At 43.1% G+C, this 21,527-nt stretch overlaps 1 protein-coding gene across 1 annotated transcript; it reads right to left on the bottom strand.

Annotated features, from left to right (window-relative positions):
• Positions 1-1,803: 1,803 nt before the first annotated feature.
• On the bottom strand, positions 1,804-19,519 carry slc2a1b (solute carrier family 2 member 1b). Its single transcript, XM_034532422.1, has 10 exons — positions 19,036-19,519; positions 11,267-11,362; positions 7,619-7,779; positions 7,067-7,307; positions 6,816-6,978; positions 6,338-6,525; positions 5,947-6,051; positions 5,199-5,300; positions 4,909-5,112; positions 1,804-4,430 (listed from the first exon to the last, which is right to left on the bottom strand). The coding sequence occupies exons 1-10, from the start codon at positions 19,048-19,050 to the stop codon at positions 4,230-4,232; spliced, it is 1,476 nt and encodes a 491-aa protein (XP_034388313.1). The 5' UTR covers positions 19,051-19,519; the 3' UTR covers positions 1,804-4,229.
• Positions 19,520-21,527: the final 2,008 nt, after the last annotated feature.

Here is a 21,527-nt window from a genome sequence, read left to right as displayed (position 1 = left end):
CACCGCCCCCTCGCATTGAGGCTCCCGTCTCCTCCCCATATGGTCCGAGATGCAGCTCCACAGAGACAACTGGAGCCTTGATCAGTCGTTTTTTCAAGTTTGAAGATTAACGTGTGTCATCGTCGTTTGTGACAACGGAGATCAGAATCCCCGACATCCGCTGCTCTCGGTGAGGAGATGTATGGATATGTGTTGTGGCACACGAGCACGGGATGAGGAAACAAAGAATCGAACACACACACACACACACAGGCTCCGGCGGTCAACGATGATTACACGTGCGTGAATTCGAGGTAATCTGCAGGAATTGTGGAAATTGGCTTTTTAATAGGGGTCGGCTGACCTTCTGTACTCTTCTGTACTCTTCTGTACTCTTCTGTACTCTTCCCCTCTGAGGGTTGTCCTCCCCCTCCCTCCTTCGCTGAAATCAATAATGGCAGCAACCTCAAAGTTACATTTAACAGGGGGGGCTATAAGTATATTAACAGTATATCTCTGGTTTGTTCCACCCTGGCGGTTCAGGCAGTCCGGCTACAAACGCTCATGTGCGATCAAACAATTCAAATGCTTTCATTTGCCCGGGCCGCTCCTGTATCTCATTAGTCAGGATATTGCTCCGGGCAACCTTGAGAATTGTTTGGATTTCACAGGAACTGGCCGGGACTTCAAAAACAGGGTTTTGGATGTTTGCTCTCTGCTGGTAAAGTGTTTTCTTTTTTTTTTTGTGTGTGTGTGTGTGTGTAAACAGTTTAAAACGTAAAGGTCACAGATGATGGAGAATCATTACTCTCTGCTGTGTCGTCCATGCTAGGTTGACAAACTCATTTTCTTTTCTTAGACTTATCCTGAACAGAAGTAATAAATCTCAAGCTGCGACATTACTGCAGCTTGAGACCCCCCCCCCCCCCCCGGGTGTGGTAAACCGCCGTGCGATGAGTTAAAGGCATGACGTGCTGTTTGTAAACATGGCGCTCAAAAGTCCAACTTACAAAGCCCTGAGTCAGGAAAAATAAAAAAAAAGAGGTTATTTTCTGATTGTTTTCGTGGCGGTTATACACGCCCACCTTTTTCTTCTTAATTTTTTTTATGTTCTCTTCAGTGACGACAAGGTTGGTGTTTAGGGAGTAGACACTTTTGTACATTGACGTTTAATTTGCAAGTCTTACTTTTGTTGCTTTGTTAAGAGGGAGTTGTTTTGGAAACTGTGTTTTATTTGTACTTTTTGTAGGCGTTGCGTCCTTAATTTGTTAAAAGGGTTTTTGCCAGCCAGCGAATGCAATATGTTAGCGAGGTCAATGTGTTTTAGTAACGGTTTTACAGCCTTTTGTGTTCAGCTGCGTTTCTTTGACGTCTTTTGATGTGCAATTTAATTAATATTCCCTTTTGCTTGTGTTATATTTCATCCAAAACATGTCTCCTCCTGTCTGCCTCCTCGGTCCACTTACTGGCTTTGTGAAGCTTTCATCCACGTCTCACGTCTTCTTCCGCTAACGAAGGCAATGAAGACGACTTAATGCGGTATTTGAGTCAATTAGCAGGGATGCACGACACGAACTTCCAATCTGGAGTTTAGTTGAAGCTGCTAAATCAACATTTTTACGCCGTTAACATATGTTAACCATGTCTGCTTGTTGTGTAACGGTTTTGTTGACATGTTTGTCATCTAAACTTCAGAAGTTGATGATACGTCAGCGTGTCTACAGCTTGTTGTGCTGCCCCCTAGTGGCCAAAAGTAATCACTTATTGCATCGTTGCAGTTTTAATTCCAACACGAGCGACAAATTGACACCCCAGAACTCTAAATCTGAATGCATGACTTCTTTTATTTAGCTTTAAACCACTTACACAAGACTGTAAAACCCGTTCAGGACATCCTCCATCTCAATTCATATTTCCAATATCCAAAAACCATACACGCAGATGTTTTTTTATTATTACAAACTTTAGAATACTCTGTGCACTAAAATGAAAAGATTATACTGAACTCGTCTATATAAAATCTGAATTAAAATGAATATGCTGTTATTTAGGCCACAACATGACTTCAGGTATAAAATCAAAAGTGAACAGTAGTAAGTATGGATGCTAAAAGCACTACATTACTAATCATTAATTTATCTATATGAAAAATGTTTCTTAAAGTTAAATATTTTATAAATTTGGAGTGGGTGAGGCTGTAGTGTGTTTCATATTTACATCGTGTTGTGTGTCCCAATCGGGAGATTTCAAAGACTACAATTAAAATGCCCGAGCAGAAATGTACATAAAATATAGTTTTGATATTTGCAACAGACATCCGTCTGCGTTGGGAAGGACATCATTTGGTGCCATTTTATGATTTTTGCTGGTGAGGATATGACACAAGGCACAAAAAGTGGATGTTACAGTGGTTTCCAGGGGAGGGTGAGGCGACCCGTCAAATGACAAAAATAAGGATATGCTATGTACAATAATTAACAAACCAAATATGGAATGATTCAAATGGATTCTGGACTACTGAGTTAAATTTGGAGCAAAGTCCTCATTAGATTCAATTTGCAAGACCGTAATAGATATGAACAAATGACACCGTTTCACACATTTCCATTTCCAAAGCATCAAGTAGCCTCTTCTCTTTCAGCAACAACGGTTCCACACTGGGAGTAAAAAAAAAAAAAGAAAAAGAAAAACGACAAAGAAAATATCTGAGAAATAAAGTGCTGTAAAAAAAAAAAAAAAAAAAAAAAAAAAAAATGATAACGTTCCTCCAAAAAAAAAAGATATAAAAAAAAAACGAGCCTTCAGCAGAGCGATGTGCGTCCACCTCCTTTGGGACACATTAAGGAACGACGGGGGTTTGACCCAAGACGGACGAGCACTTTCAGGATATTGAAAACCATCCAAAAAGGCCGACATTCCCTTTGGTCCCCCGTTATGTCTTTGTTGTTGTTGTTGTTGTTGTTGTTTTCCTGTCTGCCTCCAGCATTGAGTGAAAAAGACCCCGTCTCTCGAGCGACTTCGGGTCGCTCTACAGGTAATGTCGGCTCAGAAATAGTTAAAGTGAAGATCATCCGTCGACAGAAGCTTTCAGTCTGGATCAGGCCGACCTGACCTTAAACCGCTCCTCTGGGATGTAAAGGCTGTGAAGGCTGTGAAGGCTGTGAAGGCTGTGAAGGCTGTGAAGGCTGAGGAGGCTGTAAAGGCTGAGGAGGCTCTATTGTTTCAGAGGGGAACATCATCTCACAAATGTTCGTTTTCTGTGAGACGGATTTATGTTTTGGTTTTTGTGGCTGCCGATTGTGACTGCGTACTTATCTCTTGTTACGGTAAAATGGATGATTTATTCATCCTACTCCGGTCTGTGCAGATGTGTCAATATTCCTTTCATCAATTGTACTGCTAAAAAAGAGAGTAAAAATACATAAATGGTGGAATAATTTCTTGATATCTCACTGTCTTCGTGGACATAAATCTAAAAACATTTTCACTAAGTAAAATATTGTCCAGCAAGAGTAAAATAAGTAACAACACCGTATAATGTGCGGAGCGGCTAATTTCATTAGGGAGGTTTAAATCCTCACAGCAGTGCACTGATCACAGTTTGTGTACTCAGTAACTTAAAAAAAAAAAGGTACAAATAAGTTATTTCACATCGGTGGCGCATTGGGACCTTTTTTCTTCTTTTCTTTAGGGCAGTGCCCCATCTGGTGGGGAGAGACGGCGCCGAGCTGTGCAGCATCTCCAGCGCTGCCGTCTACAGTGATACAGCTTTACAGTATGGTTGAACACGTGTTTCGCACAGTGAACTACAGCAGCGGTGGCGCTTGAACCAGATAGTGACAAACTGACTGTATGGTAACAGGCTACAAAGAACAGAGCATAAGCACATATCAGTTATATATATATATATGTTCAGTGAAAATAAAAAATATTTTTAAAAAAAAATTTAAAAAAAGGGAGTTTGATTGATTTTCCTTTAAAATATCTTTAAAATATTTTTTTTAAAAACTTCCCCGTCTATCCTCGACTCCCCCTCTCCACACCGGGCGACATAGTGCCCATTGAGTTTGTGTGACCTGAGGGGGGCAGCAGAGGACGTCATGTAGGAGAATCACACGGGGCTGTTCGTTTTGGTAAGAATGCCCGAAATGTGGTGACAGTGTGAAAACTACTCTACCAATGGCTGTGTCTACTTCTAGTTGGTAGACCTCCTCGGTCTGAGGAAGAGCTCGTTAGAAGTTAAGAGTCACTCAGAGCTGAGAATCGGCTCCCAGGCTGTTGAGCTCCTCCGGCGAGTGCTTTTCCGCTCTGCCGCCGGCCGACCGGCGGAAGCCGGCCGAGATCTCGTCGAACGTCCGACCCTTGGTCTCCGGCACTTTGAAGAAGGTGAAGACGAAGAACAGGAGCAGCAGCACGGTGAAGATGATGAAGACGTAGGGGCCGCACAGCTCCTGTGCAGAGAGACGAGAGGAGAGAGACGCGCAATGAATCCTCAACAAATCTTGACAAACTTTTCAAATATTAAAGCACCAAATGTGCCAAAATGCCGTCACACGGTTTGTTGTGTTGAGGCAGAGAGCGCCTCATGCTTCCTGTATGTCATTGTGGTCCACTGCTTTTTATGAGCAAATGTGATGATAAAATATGCCATTATTAATTGCAGTAATCTGGATTTGTATCCAAATGTGAGGAAGGAGAAATTAAATATATATTAAGGATATTAAATGAGTGATGAATGATATTTACTTTCTTATTTAATGACAAGCCCCTGAAAATAGTTTTTTTTTTAAAATTCAACTCCACTTTGTGTCTCACTTCTGTATAATTAATACCAAAGTATGAAACTCTTTCCAGGCAACTTCCTGAGAATACAGAAGTTACCTCTCAAACACAAACACCAGCGGCCTAATGTTTTCTTTTTCTACCCACCTCCACATACTGGAAGCCCATTCCCACTATGAAGTTAGCAGTCCAGTTGGAGAAACCAGCCACAGCGAAGGCAGAGGGTCTGGGTCCCTGCGAGAACAACTCGGCCACGATGAACCAGGGGATGGGACCCGGTCCCATCTCAAAGAATGCCACGAAGGAGAAGATGGCCACGATGCTCAAATACGACATCCATTTGAGCTGGTCCTGTGAGAACAGAGGACCAGAGGGGAGGTTACGTACTGGTATTTACTGGGTGTGAATCCCGAGAAACCACAAAAGAGGAAACCTACCAACAGAGCCAAGGCAATCGTCATCAAGACGGCAGATCCGGCCATTCCCAGCAGCCCCAGCAGGTGCAGAGAGCGGCGTCCCGCACGCTCGACAACAAACAGCTGCACGGAAAAAAATAAACAAGAAGGGAAAGAGAACAAGGTTAGTGCAGTGCTACAAAGATGCAATCCTTTATCGACCTATATACGTAGTTCAACAAAGAGGTTACATCTGCTGCTTGGGAAAAAATACTAAATGCACAGGAAAACCTTTTACATTGATAGTTTTGGCAAAACTACTTTACTTTGTAAACACAATAACCATCTTACAAGTCAGATATGTCCACAAACAACAATAAAGGATCTTGAAAATGACTTTGGTTTACTCTAGTTTTGTGAAAATCTCTCTAAGTTAAAAAAAAGGTCAGAGTTTAGCAATTAAAGGCGATCTCTGAGCAGAAGTGGAATATAATATTAATGACTGTGTTTTCATCCGTGAAATCTTAAAAGAGCCCTTCATTACTCCGTAGGGAGCTCTTCATGCAGACGAAACCAAACTCTGGCACTCGAGAGGGCCTTTTGACTTTTGACTGTCCTTGAAGGCCACCGTAGTTCCCCCGAAACGCTTGAAAAACGTGCGGTAACGTGAGCAAGCGGAGATGAAATCCTACACACTGTCTCTTTAATCCTTTTAACGCCCTATATTGATCTGTACTGTAAAGAGGATTTCACCTTTTTCGATAACCTGAGAAATGTTAACTGTACTCACCGACACCACAGTGAACGCAGTGTTCACGACACCGGCTCCAATGGTGGCATAGACGGGCTGCTCAACTCCGGCTTTCTCAAAGATACGAGTGGAGTAGTAGAATACCTGGCAAGCAAGACAAACGCAGAGATTCAACATGAGGGAGTCTCATTTTATTTCCACAGTTGACACGTGTTCTGGATATCTTCTTCCACTATCGAATGTAGCTCTGGTGTCCGGGAAAAGTGACGTTTTCTCTGTGGTTCCTGAGCGTTTTCTTCAGAATCACGATGGCGGTCCTCGCAGGCGAACAGTGGGGACAAGATCTAAGCGTGGACAAGGTCTAAGCGTGGACAAGGTCTAAGCGTGGACAAGGTCTAAGCGTGGACAAGGTCTAAGCGTGGACACTCACAGCGTTGATGCCAGACAGCTGCTGGGAGAGCTGCAGGACGACGGCGATCAGGAGGGGCTGGCGGTAGAGTGGCGAGCGGAAAAGCTCCAGGATGGTCACCGTCTTCTCCCTCATCATCTGCCGGCTCTCCTCCTTCATCTCCTGCATGTCGGAGCTCACGTCCGTGGTGCCTCTGAGCTTCTTCAACACTGACATGTGAAAGCAGGACGTTTAACTCTACAAGCCGCAACTTTTTTTCTTCTTTTCCCCCCAGCTCAGCGACATTGTTCTTTGACATTTCGTTTTTTTATTTTACATTTTAGAAGCCCATTGGAATCTGGGATGATGCTTGAAATTTGAGAGTTTTTGTTAGGATTTTAGGTTAGAAATACCTCTGTTTTCACAAAAACACGGCACTATTAGATACAAAAATGAAAATATATAAAGTTACAGCTTTTGCAAGGTTACAACAGTTGTGTGTGTGTGTGTGTCAACTCACCGGCCTTGGCCTTGTTCTCTTCGTTCTTGTTGATGAGCAGGAAACGGGGGCTCTTGGGGCAGAGAGGCAGCAGGATGCACTGTATCACCGCGGGGAGGAAGGTGAAGCCCAGAAGGAGCGGCCACAAGTCGTCGTTGCCCATGATGGCCTCCATTCCAAACACCTGAAGTCGACACAGACACGTGAACCACATGCGTTTGAAAAAGAAGCAATGCAGAGTAGGATGCACAAAAGTTGTACCGTTTACCGACCTGTGCAATGAGGATGCCGACGACAATGCCCAGCTGGTGGAAGGTGCCCAGGGCTCCGCGGAGGGCCGTTGGGGAAACCTCCCCCACATATATGGGCACGAAGCCTGTGGAGAGGCCGGAGTAGAGGCCCACCACAAAACGACCAGCGATCAGCATTTCCCAGGAGCTCGCCATCTTCGAGAAGCCCATCAGGATGGCTGCGATGAAGGCCAGGATGTTGGCCATGAGCATCGAGTTCCTCCTGCAGGCAACAGGGAACGAGAGACATTTAACCAATTTAACTCAGAAAGTTCTGTACCGTTGCCTGGTACTCTACGCCCCCACCCAAGAGAGGGTTTAAAAACATCATTATATTTAATGAAGTGAGAAGTGCCTGAAGTGCCCCAAGGCCTCATAAAACGTTGATCCGAAAAGAATCCCAGATGTATTTTTATTTATTTTTTACTGCATTAGAGAAAGAAATGCATCCAGCAAAGTCTGTGAAAAGAAGATCAGGCTATCTCAACAACAACAACAACAACAACAACAACAAGGGTTTTGTTTCCACCTCACCTTCCAAAGCGGTTGACAAAGAGGCCGACGGAGAAGGAGCCGAAGATGCCCCCAACAGAGAAGATGGCGACGGAGACGGACCAGATGGCGGTGAGGGAGCCTTTGCTGATGGGCTCCTCGTATCGCTCAAACCACGTCTCATTGATGTACTTCTCAATGACCTGTCACAAGGGGAAAACAAGACAAATGTAAATAATAATAAAAAAGAAAAGAAAACATTCTAATACATGCGGACTAAACAGAGATCACGTTTTATTCTGTCACGTGACACAAGGTGAAGGTTGAGCTGTTACTGTGTGACCAGCTGATGGCAGTATGGTCATTACCATTTCCTGGCAGGAAGTTTAAGAGCCAGGGTTGAGTGTCAAGTCCCCCCCCCCCCCCCCCCCCCCCCCCTCAACCTCGCCCTCCATCCATTTCCCTAACGACTAGGTTGACAAATACGGCCATGCGAGCCAGGTGTCTGTTTATGTGTGGGTCACGGTGACATTTCTCGTATGATTCAGAAAGGTCAACACCCTGTCTGTCGCCCCCCCCCCCCACACACACACACACCGCCCCCCCATCACTGCTTCTCTCGTAACCAAATGTCAGCTGGCTCTGTCATGTGCCTTTCTGAGAGTGGAATGAAGTGTTCTTACCAACCGTTTCAAGATAGCAATGCCATCATTTATTAAGTGCTTACCTATGGTGGGGTTGGCAGGGGGTGTATATATATATATATATATATATATATATATATATATATATATATATATTTAGGATGGCACTCTGATCCTGACATGTCAACGATTGGGTCATTTCCACTATCAAATTTCTCTCACAGGACCTTGCTATGTGATATCACAAGTACGTCACGGTGCACGCCGCTGTACCATAACATCTCCCCTTTATTAAAAACTGCCTTATTTTAAGAGCTCTAGCTAATTGCTGAGTTTTGCATGTACTGTCACGCACCTACAGTATATGTTAATAATCATACATCATTTAAAAAGCTCACCGGCGATATAGTTTTTCCTTTAGTTTTAATTTAGCACGCTACAGTGCTGCTAACATGTTATAAAACATGTTCTGCTCTTCATCTTTTAGGATAAGTACAACATTATTATTAGTGTTATAATTATCCAGACTTCTTAGAAGAGAATAAATTAAGTGAAACAAAATGCCTGTGTGTTATTAATGCTGTCAGGCCGTCGGCATCATATCGTTGAGCTGGCTGGTGAGCGAAATGTCAAGGCGAGCTCTGTATTCAGCTGACAGCAAAAAAATAAAAAAGTGAAATTGTCTTTGAACAAGAAAGAAAGCTTTTCTTTAGTTGTCCTAGTTTTTTTTTTAAACATCCTTGAATTTGTAGTCTCTCCCACAGGAAGCAATATTTTAGTAGCAGTATTTTACTTGCTACCGCTTCAGGGGGTGCAACCGAACAGTTGGCCATGAACGCCGATAAACACACAGAAAGAAAACAGACAGAAATGAACTCCTTTTGAGGAAAAGAAAAGGTGCTTGTGTTTCCCAAAATTAAACCTGTACAAACAAAACACAGATGGCCCTTCGATTGCATTTCCAAACAAGGATATCATTTGCTTTGTGGCACAGGCGGACGGGACATGCGGCCGGAGGCACAGGGAGCTGCAGCCCGGCCCTTGAAAGAGAGTATCTAATCAGGGGCGCTCGGACACAGTGCAACACCTGCGTCACAGGCAGCGGCATCGCACATTATCGCCGGCGATAATGTGAAGTGCCGTTGCCATATAAAAGTTGCATTCGTGAAATTACAGCCTCTTAAGTGGTCATTAGGTAAGGAAAGTCCGGGAGCCTGTGTTGAGTAACTGTGTTCCAGCGTTTGAAGTTACTCAGACCTCTCTGCATGAATGTGTGTGTGTGTGTGGGAGAGAGAGTTGGGGGAAAAAGGGGGGATAAAGAGCCAAGAGGCAGCTTCACACTGACCCAGTGTGTACCAGACCACATATCCCCCTCTCCCACACACACACACACACCCCCACCAGTCTGCAGACCCTTCACTCAGCCACTCACAAGGCCCTCCTGAGCTGCGTGAAGCCGATCACGTGCTGTTTTCACGGTGGAGGCCGATCTGTGCGACACTAAGGAACGGCAGAATGCTGGATTAGATATTACGAAATAGTCCGTAAATCTCGATTACTTAACGGCGAGTTAACGCAAAGTTTTTTGGTACGTTTTAAGTGGAGAAAATGCTCCTCGAATGTGAGGATTTTGCTGCTTTTCTCGGATTCACACGACCGTAAACTGCAGTAAATTTCTCACAGTTTTGTAACTGGTTAGTCTAGAAGATAATTAGCAGATTCATCAATCGTTTTAATAATTTCCCCCCAGTTTAAAACAAAGGCGTTCTAATATTGAGTTTCATTGCTTCCGTGATTGCGCAAATCCATGACGATTGCGCAATTTCTTGCCCAAATGTCTCAACGTCCGCCTAAAATCCCCCTTGTGCGCTACCCCACTCCTTCTGCTCTTCACGCCTCGTGAAGAAATTAATAATCTTTTACCGAGACTCTCGTTTCTGTCTATTTCATGTCAACGAGCGACTCTATCCCGTCTCTCTTTTTCGCATGGAAAACCTTGACGAAAGCGTCCATCGTGTCAAAAGGTGCAGGACCGCTTTGACCGTGTGGTGACGGGCAGTTGACAATCCGGCTGTCCTCACAGGACACACACAGCTGCGACGGTCCGTCTCCAGCACACACAGTGGGGGGGTAAACAAAAAAAGGAAAAAAAGAAAGGGAGCGAGCCGAGCTCCGGGCCTGACACACCTGTGACCTGTGGACAGACAGCTGTGTAGCCACAGGGTGTGTCCAATTCAGTTTATTATCGTGTTCGGACCAACGCAAACTGAAACCTTGTCGACACGCGATGCAATATCAACATTCCCCGGGAAATGAGTTTCTTTGGTGTACCTGTCGGCTAATAAAAAACTGCTGCGGACTTAGAGATCCGGGCGACCGTCTCCATCTTTCATTTGATCTCCTCGGACTTTCCTCGTCTCGCTTTTTCCCAGCCTGTTGCTGGTCAGCAGAGGTCCATTTTTGGGCATGGACACACTCTTCTACACAGGAATCACTCAAGAGTCTGTTAATACAGATGTCCTTGGACCTCATCGGCTATTATTATCTCACCCCTTAACCCAACCCAACCCCCCCCCCCCTTCTGTCCTGTTTTCAGTCGAACAAGTGAGTGAATAAGCAGCACTGGCAGGGGAATTGAATTGGTATGGTTTACATAGTATACATATAGTGCAAACTCAGGAATATTGGCGAGCTAAAAACACACCGTAGATAACATAAACATCTTGCAATGAAGGAGGTACAGAATCCTGCGTATGTATATATATATATATATATATATATATATATATATATGTGTTTTTTTTAATCGTCATATTTATCTGTAAGTGGATTGTTGTGTTATGAAGTGTCAATACAGTGATCGTGCGTCTCCTTCTTGTTGTGGCGATGATGGACAGGTGGAATATCAGGGAGCTCGGGCTTTCCTTGTTATAAATATCAATGTAGTGTGTATGTGTGTGTGTGTGTGTGTGTGTCACTACTCTATTTGGAGAAAGCTAAGCTTAACTAAGCTAGACGAAACTAAACATTCAGACATTGAACTCACCTTTTGAGGGGCATTGATGACTCCGGTGTTGTAGCCGAACTGCAGGGAGCCAATCACGGCCGCTCCGACACTCAACATCAGCGTGAACGTTATTTGCTGCAAGACAACAGAGAGAAGTGGAAGCATCGTCAGCCGAGAGACCCGTTTGACCCGTTTAGCCAATGCAGAAAAAAATTGATTATTTGCTTTGCAAATAGTATGGTCGACAGTTATATCATCTTCCCGGATATAATACGTTCTTACTAAATAAAGTTGACGCCAGTTCTTCGGGGACAAAGTGTTCACTATCTTATTTTAAACTTGCGGTTGTGCTTCAGCCACCCCTGGATCGGACTAAATAAAATGTTCAGGTTTGGTCAGCCGCAAATATTACATCTAAATATCCTAAAAATATCTTTAGAGATGTTTGGCATCGGGCCACTTCAAGCAACGTGGCGAATTTGGGCCGGCCATAAAAGATGCTTTGTGACACCTGAAACCAAATCTCTGCGTACATCCAACAGCTGTTCCCTTGTTTAGTGAGTTGTTGACTTCTTTTTTTTTTCTGAGAGAAAGTCTGGTCATCTTTTCCAGATATAACTGGATAAACCTGTTTCTTGGCTCGTGAGCAGGTTCGACCCACGTCTGCATGTTATTGTCTGTGTTTCTGTTATTACACTCGAGCCCAGGGGATTAGTGGAGATGTTCCGCATACCGAAAAGTTAATAAAGCATAGTGGAGTATGTCGCTGTCTATTATCTTCTCTAAAACTAAAGAACTGCCTCAAGCTACAATTTACCTTTTAATTCTGGTATCACATGTGCGTCTACCAACTGTACGTCTGAGTGTTTCTGAAAACGCCGACAGGGCTGACTTACATATATCACGTTATCGCATTAATCCACCGAAAATATGCACAGACCTCTAATCAGATTTAGAGCAACGTAAACAGCAGAGGAGCTGCTTACTATTTCCTTATTTCACACCTCGCCATCAGTCACCATGTCTGAAAAATTACGGTGTTGACTGGTGATTCACACCGAGCCCTTTTTCCAGTAATTCACAGCAGATTAGTTCCTTATGTTATAACAACCGAGGACTCGACCTTCCCCAGAGTTCCTTTATCGTATGCAGACAATGTGAGCAAACTTCTTTTTTTTAAAAACACTGTCGGGACACAAATCATTTCGTTGCAGAGGGTCCAACCTGCACGCGTTACCCTGACGACCAGAGTGACCCCTGAAGTCCTCTGAGCCACCGAGACGTTAAAACAAAAGACCTGCAACAGCCAATGAGGATTCTGGTGACGTGCAACAGCGTCATGTTGTGTATTTGATTTATATTACAGTCAGTAAATAAGGAACATCGGATGAAAATACCAGTTGGTATTAAGTTCTCTTATTGGTACTGGGGTACACAAATGTAGGTACTTGGTCGGAAAAAAGCAAGTGTTGGTGTTGGTGCTTCCTTGGATTTGGCGAGTTTAACTTGAAGCCAATCTCGGAAACCAATCGGCCATCGGTCTGGCAATGGATAATAGGGGGGGGGGGGCTATATTATAAGATTGGTCAATACTACAAAGATAAACCAGCTAAACCGCTTTCAATACCAATTCTTCTAAAAGCAACATAAGCATTGATTTGGAGTGGCGTTTGTAAAAAATGTGAGTTCAATATTTACTCTCTTTAGAGCTCTATTTTTGGTCTTCACCAACTCCTGACGGAAACATTTGTCTCTCTAGATGCAAAATGCTCCACTATGTCTGTAACTAGCTAGTCGCTAACTTCCTGTGTCTGCTGTTATCAAAAAGGTACAGTGGATTGGATTCCTTCCTTAAGACTATGAGCCAAAGCTTGAGGCTACATTGCTGTTTGAATTTTCATTTAAGCTCCCATAGAAAAAAGACAAAAAACAGGAACCGACCCCCGTCATGTTTAATAAAAAAAAAAGAATAATCCTTAGAAATGATTGTGCATCCTCCTCTGCAATATCACCAAAGGAGCAGGAGCCCACCACTTGTTTTGTGGGAACCAGTATTCCTCCCCTGCATAATAAGGAGGGCGGAAAGAACTTCTGTGTGTCTTTGGAGGCAGCCACTCCAAGACCCGCCTACATTTCTGCACCAATGGGGACTCTTGTTGTGAGCTCATCAAGTCCAGGACAGGGCCGTTTAGTACATAAACAGAAAAACACTGCACACCCTTTTCAGCATTGTGGGCTATCCTCTTAAAGGAGCCAGCTGCTTTTTAAAAAAATTTTTTTACTATAAACAGAGTAATCTTTTCTTTCCCCGACTGGTAAAAAAATCTTCACTGAGACTTTGTTTAAATCCTCCCCCCATCAGCCTCCCAAGAGAATAGCTGCACATACTGTATGTGCAAACACTACCCTGAATGTTGGATGTCAAAAGTGTGCCGTCTGCGTCTGTGTGACATCGTTACCTTTCCCCCAGATACTAGCAGACCTCCCAGAGCCCGGCCTCAGTCCAAACATTCTGATTACTGCATATGGCCCAATGAGTTTCAGAACAAGTACACTAGTTTTGTGACTCCCCTCCCCCCTCCCTGCTCCCCTACTACCTGTCAACGCAACATAAAAAAGGTGAGTTTGTTCCTCGTATATACAGGAACCAGAAGCGGTATACTTTACTTCCTCACCGGAGAAACAAATGAAGTCACACCCAAATAAGCTATTTCATGATCACAGCTACACGAGGACAACCAGTCCTTTTTATTGTCCCTCAGCTTTCCTGTCTTTGTTTACGTTTCCAACTAGATTCCCCTTTTGTTTACTTGCACAGGAAGCTCACCATGAGGGCCCGGCGTTAAAGTGCATACCGGCGCTAATCTACAATCAACTGAAAGCTGATTAAAGGAGGAGGAGTTCATTTTGCTTGACGTATATTATTTTGATATAAAAAGGCAAAATAACTATTACAAATGTATCCAAACATTTCTCAACATGGGGGATAATTATGAATAACAGGTAGTGTACGAAATGAAAAAAAAAAAAAACTCTAATTATCCACAAAGCATGTCAATTGTTTAAACAACAAGACTGTTAATCAGTGAAAGCTAGATTTGGAGAACGAGTCGTTAATGCCTAGTCGTGAACAAGGGGTTCAGAGAGATTTACGGATATTTTCAGTCGTGATTCAGAAGGTTTTGGGTTTATATAAATGTCTGTAATGAGTGAAAGTAAATAATCGCTTACGGAATTCAACCCGCGCGGGTCTCAGCGACTTTTGTTCACTTTTTACCTTTTAAATTGATGCAAGAAAGAAAAGGGAAAAAAAAACGGACATGAACTGTAAAAAAGGTTTGTTGAATTAATGCACAGCGATGCTAATGAACAGTCTCGGCACCCGGTGTGCAGACAGTGCCATAAGTGTAACGACCCTACTCTCCTCCTCCTGTGCTTCATCTCAACGCTCCCAACGCGTCCATGTAAATGTGCCCTGTTTGTATGTGAAGAGTAAAACACGGCGTGTCTGCTCAATGCTGCTTCATACAGTGAATAACACTGTCGACAGCCGCTTCGGTTGCTTAGCACCACAGACTCTCTCTCTGCTCCTATTGGGTAAAACACCGACAGCGAGTTCTCTCTCTCTCTCTCTCTCTCTCTCTCTCTCGCTGAGTAAACAATGTGACTTTTTCAGTCAAATACATCGACTGACGCTCGAACACGCAGAGAATCAAACCAGGATACGGTAACTTAGGCTTTGACGAGCTGTCACGAGAGTGGTTTGGCAACAACGGCGTTAGTAGTTCTCTAAAAAATATGGGTGGTGAATATCTGGTGGTGGTGGGAGAATTATTGAGATCTCTAACGTAAAATACAACAATACTGTAAAAAATATATATATTTTTTTTTAATAAAAACACTGCATTCAAGATATTACATAAGTAAAAATACAGAAGTGTTATTAGAAGCAACTTTTAAAAACCTCAAAAAGGTTGATGAGTTTAATGAGCAATGGGAGAGGAAATAAGAAAACATTCTGCTAAAATCTGTTTTTATTTGTGGGACCTTTTGACTCATATTTGCTTCTTTTTTTTTTGTTCAGACCTCAACATTCTAGAGAAAACCACATGAGAAGGAAATGTCACTTTGGTGGAACTGCAGGCAATTCACAGACATCGGAAAAGGTATTAGGACATATAGCCGTTGGATAAATACAACGTAAAAGAGTCATAATAGAACAACTTAACATTACTTTAAACCGTTCAGCTTCAGAGCCTCGTCACGCTGACCCGTGCCTTGGGGACGGCTCCCAGCCATCTTGGTGTTTGTTTTGATGGAGAGGGACGTCGTATTCTGCAGTAGACACCGCTGTCATTCACGTTTAAAGCCACGATAATACGACCGGTATGAATGGTTTCTAGGCCCTAATGCCTTCTATAGTCCTTTCATCTGTACAGAGACCGTTAAACTATATGTATGTATTGTACACTATAAAGAAACTTAGGTTGAAAAACAAAACAAATGGCATTAACAGAATCTGGTCAAATTCTCCTCAGGGGAAGCGGACTGATTTCAACAGCAGAATACGTGATGAATAATGTAATAATGTAAAAGAGATCGGCATATTTGCCTCTGAAAACTTTCATAAACAAATGTATGCAAAATGACACAGCAGTACCAGGAAACTACATATGCACCATGTCGTTTCCTGGTACTGCTGGTTATTATTATCCTTTATTCAAACGTATCTTCTGCACACGTTATTTGTGCAATGTCGCGTTAGATAGATTATTATAAAAAATAAATAAAAGTGCTTATTTATCTCTGTCTGTGCTGCACATACCATTAGTAAACACACATAGGAAGTACTTCAGAGCCGTATCTGTGAGAGCCAGTGAAGCTTCAGCCCGTCACAGATAGGAATGTATTTACAGTTGGACTCCATGTTTGGGAACGCCAATGTGGAGAATTCAACCAATAGGATTATTACATAGAGACAGGATACTACATGTACAGTGTGTGGTTTAAGATCAGGTTTAAGTAGGTTTTGATTCCTCTGTGGATGCAAAGGTTTGTGATGCTAACCAACCAGAGTTCAAATCCCCCACGGCGAGATTGTCGTTATCAATATCCAACATATAAAAGAAGGGAGGGGACCGTGTACAGTACGTCAGTAGTACAAGTAAAACGAGTAAAATGGCTAAAAAGGTAAATATTTAAATGAGTTTTACGGGTCAACAAAGTGTATTTCCCACGTAGTAAATCCTACAAACCTTTTTATCTTCTCAGTCATAGAGCTATTCTCAAATACTGTAACTATTCCTCTTATTCTGCAGCGACAGGCTGAGAACGCGTCAGACAGTTCAAACTGACTCGCGGAGAGACTGCAAGAGTTGAGAGGTCAAACACATCGGTTAAACCCCGCCCCCCACTCAGAGCTGTTCTGAGCTAATTTCAATTGAAATCCCGAGAGGCGCAGCTCCGGGCCCCGCGTGAGTCGTCTCATCCAACCGCCTCGTCCTTGGGAACGGTGTATCAGTGCGGAGTTCACAGTCCTCCAGGTTCTTCAAAAAAGGGAATTAAACATGCACTCTTGCACGCTTGTTCGGCTCAATTAAAACCCTCCAAGATCTCTTGATCCCAATTTTTCTTTTTCTTTTTTTTTTTTTTGCAGCAAAGCCTCGTTACGCCTCATTAGAACGGCGGCTGACCGTTACACCGGGAGACATGCTGAAGGGGGCAGTCACGCGGGTGAGAGTAAATCTCAAGGAGAAGGAGTTGGCAGGTGGCTGAAAGGCAGCGGATGGAGAGGCATTAAGCCCGTGCAATTAAGTGTGTACAATGAAGGCGGGTTGTTGGCTCCCAATCAAAATACCTGTGCTGTCAAAGTCTGTCAGGAATAAAATGCTCAGTGGCTGCTTTTTTTTATTTATTCAAATCAACGCAGGTCAACTGTATGCTTGACCCCAATTACCATTTTAATTCTTTGTTGGGTAAATAACAGAACTGAGGTGAGTTCTTCAGACCCGAACAAAGCTTACTCTTGATGAGAGGTAAGCCTTCCTATGGCCAACAACAATAACGTTATGTTTTGATGGAGAAATAACTGCACTAACAGTGAGATTTAAATGCTCGTATTTAGGTTACAGATAACAGATGGATGGATGACATTAGGTTGAGATCAACACCAAGGCCTGACTGAAACAATGGCTTCCTGGGCGGTGGTTGTTTTACGCTTTGCTGGATTCGTGCCACTTCACTTATGGTCAAACTTTAGTTCTGCCACTTCTGTGTGCTTTCTGTGCGTCCCCCTTGGTGAGGTTTCCACCTACTGGACTCCATCTGTGCATAAACTGGCACAGGCCTGACCACGAGATGGTTATAACCCCCCCCCCCCCGCGCTGTTTAACTACGGGTACGCCAAGAAAAACTAAAAACAGCTGCTGGAGGGAAGGAGGAGAACAGCCTGGGAAGAAGGGACGGGTCGAGGCTTTAACGCAGCAGGCTTGGCAACCTGCTTATTCCCTCTGTAGAGTCGCACTCCCCCTGGAAATGTGCTGAGTCGGTGTCACAGTGGAAACTGGGAACAGGGCGAACTGTTCCCATCACGTCCACAAAGCCCCCCTCCTAACACCCCTCCCTCGTCCAGCTAAAGGCCCAGGACAGCACAGTCTAGTGGTGACAGCTAAGGCAACAATCTCTGACCGCCGTGTCAGACTGGGCTGCCTGGTGCTGCTCCACTGGGTCTAACTGGTCAAATAACAATGACCAAATAGGAGGAAGGGGGTTGGTGTACGTGCTTCACTGTGCAGCGTGTCTGCGTGTGTATCAGTAACTACAAGCCACAGGCAGCATTAACCAGCACCGGATACGAGCTTCTGACTTAAAAAGCATCAGTTTATAACTGAGAAGAGGTTTAAATGAGGGGTTTTGTTTTGTTTGGACTGCGTTACTCCAGAAGTATTACGAATGTTCTGAGCAAAATCGATGAGACGCCAGATTAAGGCGGCCCCGTCACATGTCCTCAGAGGCGACGAGGGTGTTTTCCCTGTCTTGTTTTGTCCCGAACTAAAAGCAGGGGCTTAAAATAATGAATTGATTAGAGTCACTATTTCAAACATGTGTGTCTCAGCCAGTGGTGGGGTGTTAGCAAGTTCACTTAATCAAGTATTATTTAGCAGAGCTTTACTTGAGTATTTCCCTTTACTTTACACTAACTCTGACACTAAATGTCAGAGGGTACTGTTGTAATTGTTGCCTACAATATACATTCACATGACATCTATAGTTGCTTTGAAGATTCTACATAAAAAAACATAAATATATGATGCATTGCTACGGATTGATCCTACTTTATAACAGAGTATTGATACTTCTACTTCTTCCTCTGGGTACTAAACCAACACAAGGCTCTTATTAAATAGCTCCTATTCAGTCACGTAGCCTTTATGTTTGTATGCGTAATGCAGCATCATACCCATAAAACACACGCAGTATGCAAGTAAGGCGCGACACACAGAGCAAATAGGGAGGAGGCTCACATTTTTTATAATATAATAAAAAAAAATTTATACGGGAGAATATTGTGACGTAGAAGTGACCAAAAGTGCTCTTTTTGAATGACTGCGCATGCGTAATAACGACGCAGTAGACGAGCTGCATCTCCGTCATGGCACATGTGTCTCATGGGTTAAAAAAAAAAAGACATATTGAACTCACTGAACCGGTGCTCAGTAACAGCGTGGGGCTGGAAAAAAAACAAAACAAACGCGTGCAACGGAACAGGTTTGACTAGAGCCTGAAATATTAAAAAAGGAAACACGTACCTTCCCCGAGTCCATGGCTGCGCGGGCCAAACGCTCTTCTTGCACTCTTTGTGTCTTTGTGTCTTTTTTTTTGTTGGGTGAGAGGAAGAAGAAGGTCCCTCCGAGGGTCTCCCGGTGGCTTTTCGCTTAGAAGTCAGTCATCATATCGGTTTGTTGTTGTTGTTGTTGTTTTTTTTGCTCCGTAGAAATAACGTCAAACTTCTCGGTTGTTCTTTGTTTTCTTCTTTTTTTTTTAAAAAAAAAAAAAGAAAGAGAAATGCTTCGAGTCTTTTGTGTGGCGTTTTTTTTCTTCTTCTATGAAAGTCCCGGGCAGCTTGAGTTGCTTCTCTCTCTCTCTCTTTCCTCTCCCTCTCTATCTCTCTCCCTCTCTATCTGTCTCTCTCCCTCCCTCTCTCTCGCGTCGTCACGGCAACACTTTAGTTGCCTCGTGGACGTGTACAAGGCTCTTCTGTCGCCTCGTCCAGCTCTATGGAGACGCGAGCCGGTGGAGGTTCATATTATAGCTGACGCAATCCTCGATGGGCTGTGCCCACGCTCGAGGCCCATCCTCCTAAACAACCAATGAGCGAGCGTTTTCATTGGAACACACGCGCACTCACACACGCGCACACAGAGGAGGAAGTATTCAGATCCCTCACTTTATTTAGTAAGAGCATCATTATAAATACACACCCGTTGGAAGAAAAAGTCCTGCATTCAAACCCTAACCTAAGTATATTTTAAAGTAGCTAAATCTACTTAAAGTATTAAAAGCTGCAGCAGAATGGCGCCTGTTAGTGGTACATTAGGCTGTTAAATATCATATCATATGTGCATTTACTGTCCATAACCACCCGCTCCAAGTATACCCATTTAATGTGTATTTTTTTGCAGTATTTCTATTGTTTACAACTTACAGAAACACTTTTATTTCATGCATGTATATATATATATATATATATATATATATATATATATATATAACATACGTGTGTATATAATTGTCCTGTTTAGTCTTTACCTTTATTTGTTCAGCTTTGTTGTCTTTCTTAGCTGTTATATTTATGTATGTGTTATTATTTGTGTTAATGTAGTGTAAGTGCATTGAGAGCAATGAGAAAAACTGAGTCAAATACATTTTATGTGTGCATATACTCAAGTTTATTCTGGTTATTTTATTGTTAGTGATGTGTTTATTGTAAGCAACACATTAATGCTGAAGCTACCTCATCTTCATGAAACATGTATTTTAGATTGTATTGTATTTTATATAAATACAATATATAAATGTATTACTGCATTGTATTAGTCGACTTTTTAGCCCTGAAATGTAGTGAACTACAAATAAAAAAGTAAACAATGAATCAATTATTAAACTAGTTTAGTTGTCTGTTGATGGACAAAAAAACTGTGTCTCCCATGTTATCTTAAGTGCGATTGCATTATCTGTTATATCCATTGTTAGTTATCTTTTACTCAATGATGTCTACTCAGACACATGCAGATAACCCACGAGTTCATATCTAAGTTGTTTTTTAGGAATGTTTGAAAGTTAAACTATAATTTTAAGGAGTCATTTTAATATAATGGTATTCTTCTTACCATGTGGCCTCGTTTTGAATCTGTCTGCTTGCCTTCAGTTCTCAGCCTTCTAACAATAAGTTATTGAAAACATCCACATGTGTGATCTAATGATCCATCACCATGTCCGACATGTCTGCCCTGCATTCAATCCATTCTTCTGTGATCTGGGATGTTTGTTATCAAAGTCTTGAGAAAACAAATTTTTTTAAATGAAAACTACACGCTGCCTTTTGTTTGCGATTGAGGGGAGGTGTCCGGTCTGAGTGGATGTACAAAAAAAAAGAATTAAGACAATAACTGTGGGAAATGCACGTGTTTTCTCAGCGCACGAAAGCTCTGCGAAGAGGGCGGCTAACAGGGTAGGATTTGTCAAAATGTGTTCCCTTTTGTATTATCTTCTGCCTTTGAAACCTTGGGAAAACAATAACAGGGAAACGCCGGGGAAAAAGGTCGAGCGTGAGCCACGAACGGACTGCACAGGTTTTTAAAACAAAATGCCTTGAATGTAGACGTAGGGGCCCTAACGCATTTCCAGTGTAAGCCACTAGGGGGCGAACGGGAGCACATGTTCGGGCGCGCGTTCTGCCACAAACGAATGCACCGTCCAGTGCGCTGTGTCTCTTTCAATCCTTTTAATCCGTGCTCTGTGACACCGTAGCATACAATTAGCAATGTCTAATACCCTCGCATTACATGTTGGTTACAGCACAACACGGGATAAGACGTGCGCTGTGTCTCTTTCAATCCTTTTAATCCGTGCTCTGTGACACCGTAGCATACAATTAGCAATGTCTAATACCCTCGCATTACATGTTGGTTACAGCACAACACGGGATAAGACGCAACAACGTTGACACGACAACGTTGACACAACCACGTTGACGCGACCACACCCGTTCCCCTTAGCTGGCACTCTTACCTATATGCCT

The sequence above is a fragment of the Cyclopterus lumpus genome, chromosome 5 (genome assembly GCF_009769545.1).
Source record: "Cyclopterus lumpus isolate fCycLum1 chromosome 5, fCycLum1.pri, whole genome shotgun sequence".
In the NCBI taxonomy this organism is placed as follows: Eukaryota; Metazoa; Chordata; class Actinopteri; order Perciformes; family Cyclopteridae; genus Cyclopterus; species Cyclopterus lumpus.
The sequence above is the reverse complement of the archived record's forward strand: the minus strand, read 5'-3'. Positions and strand labels throughout refer to the sequence as shown.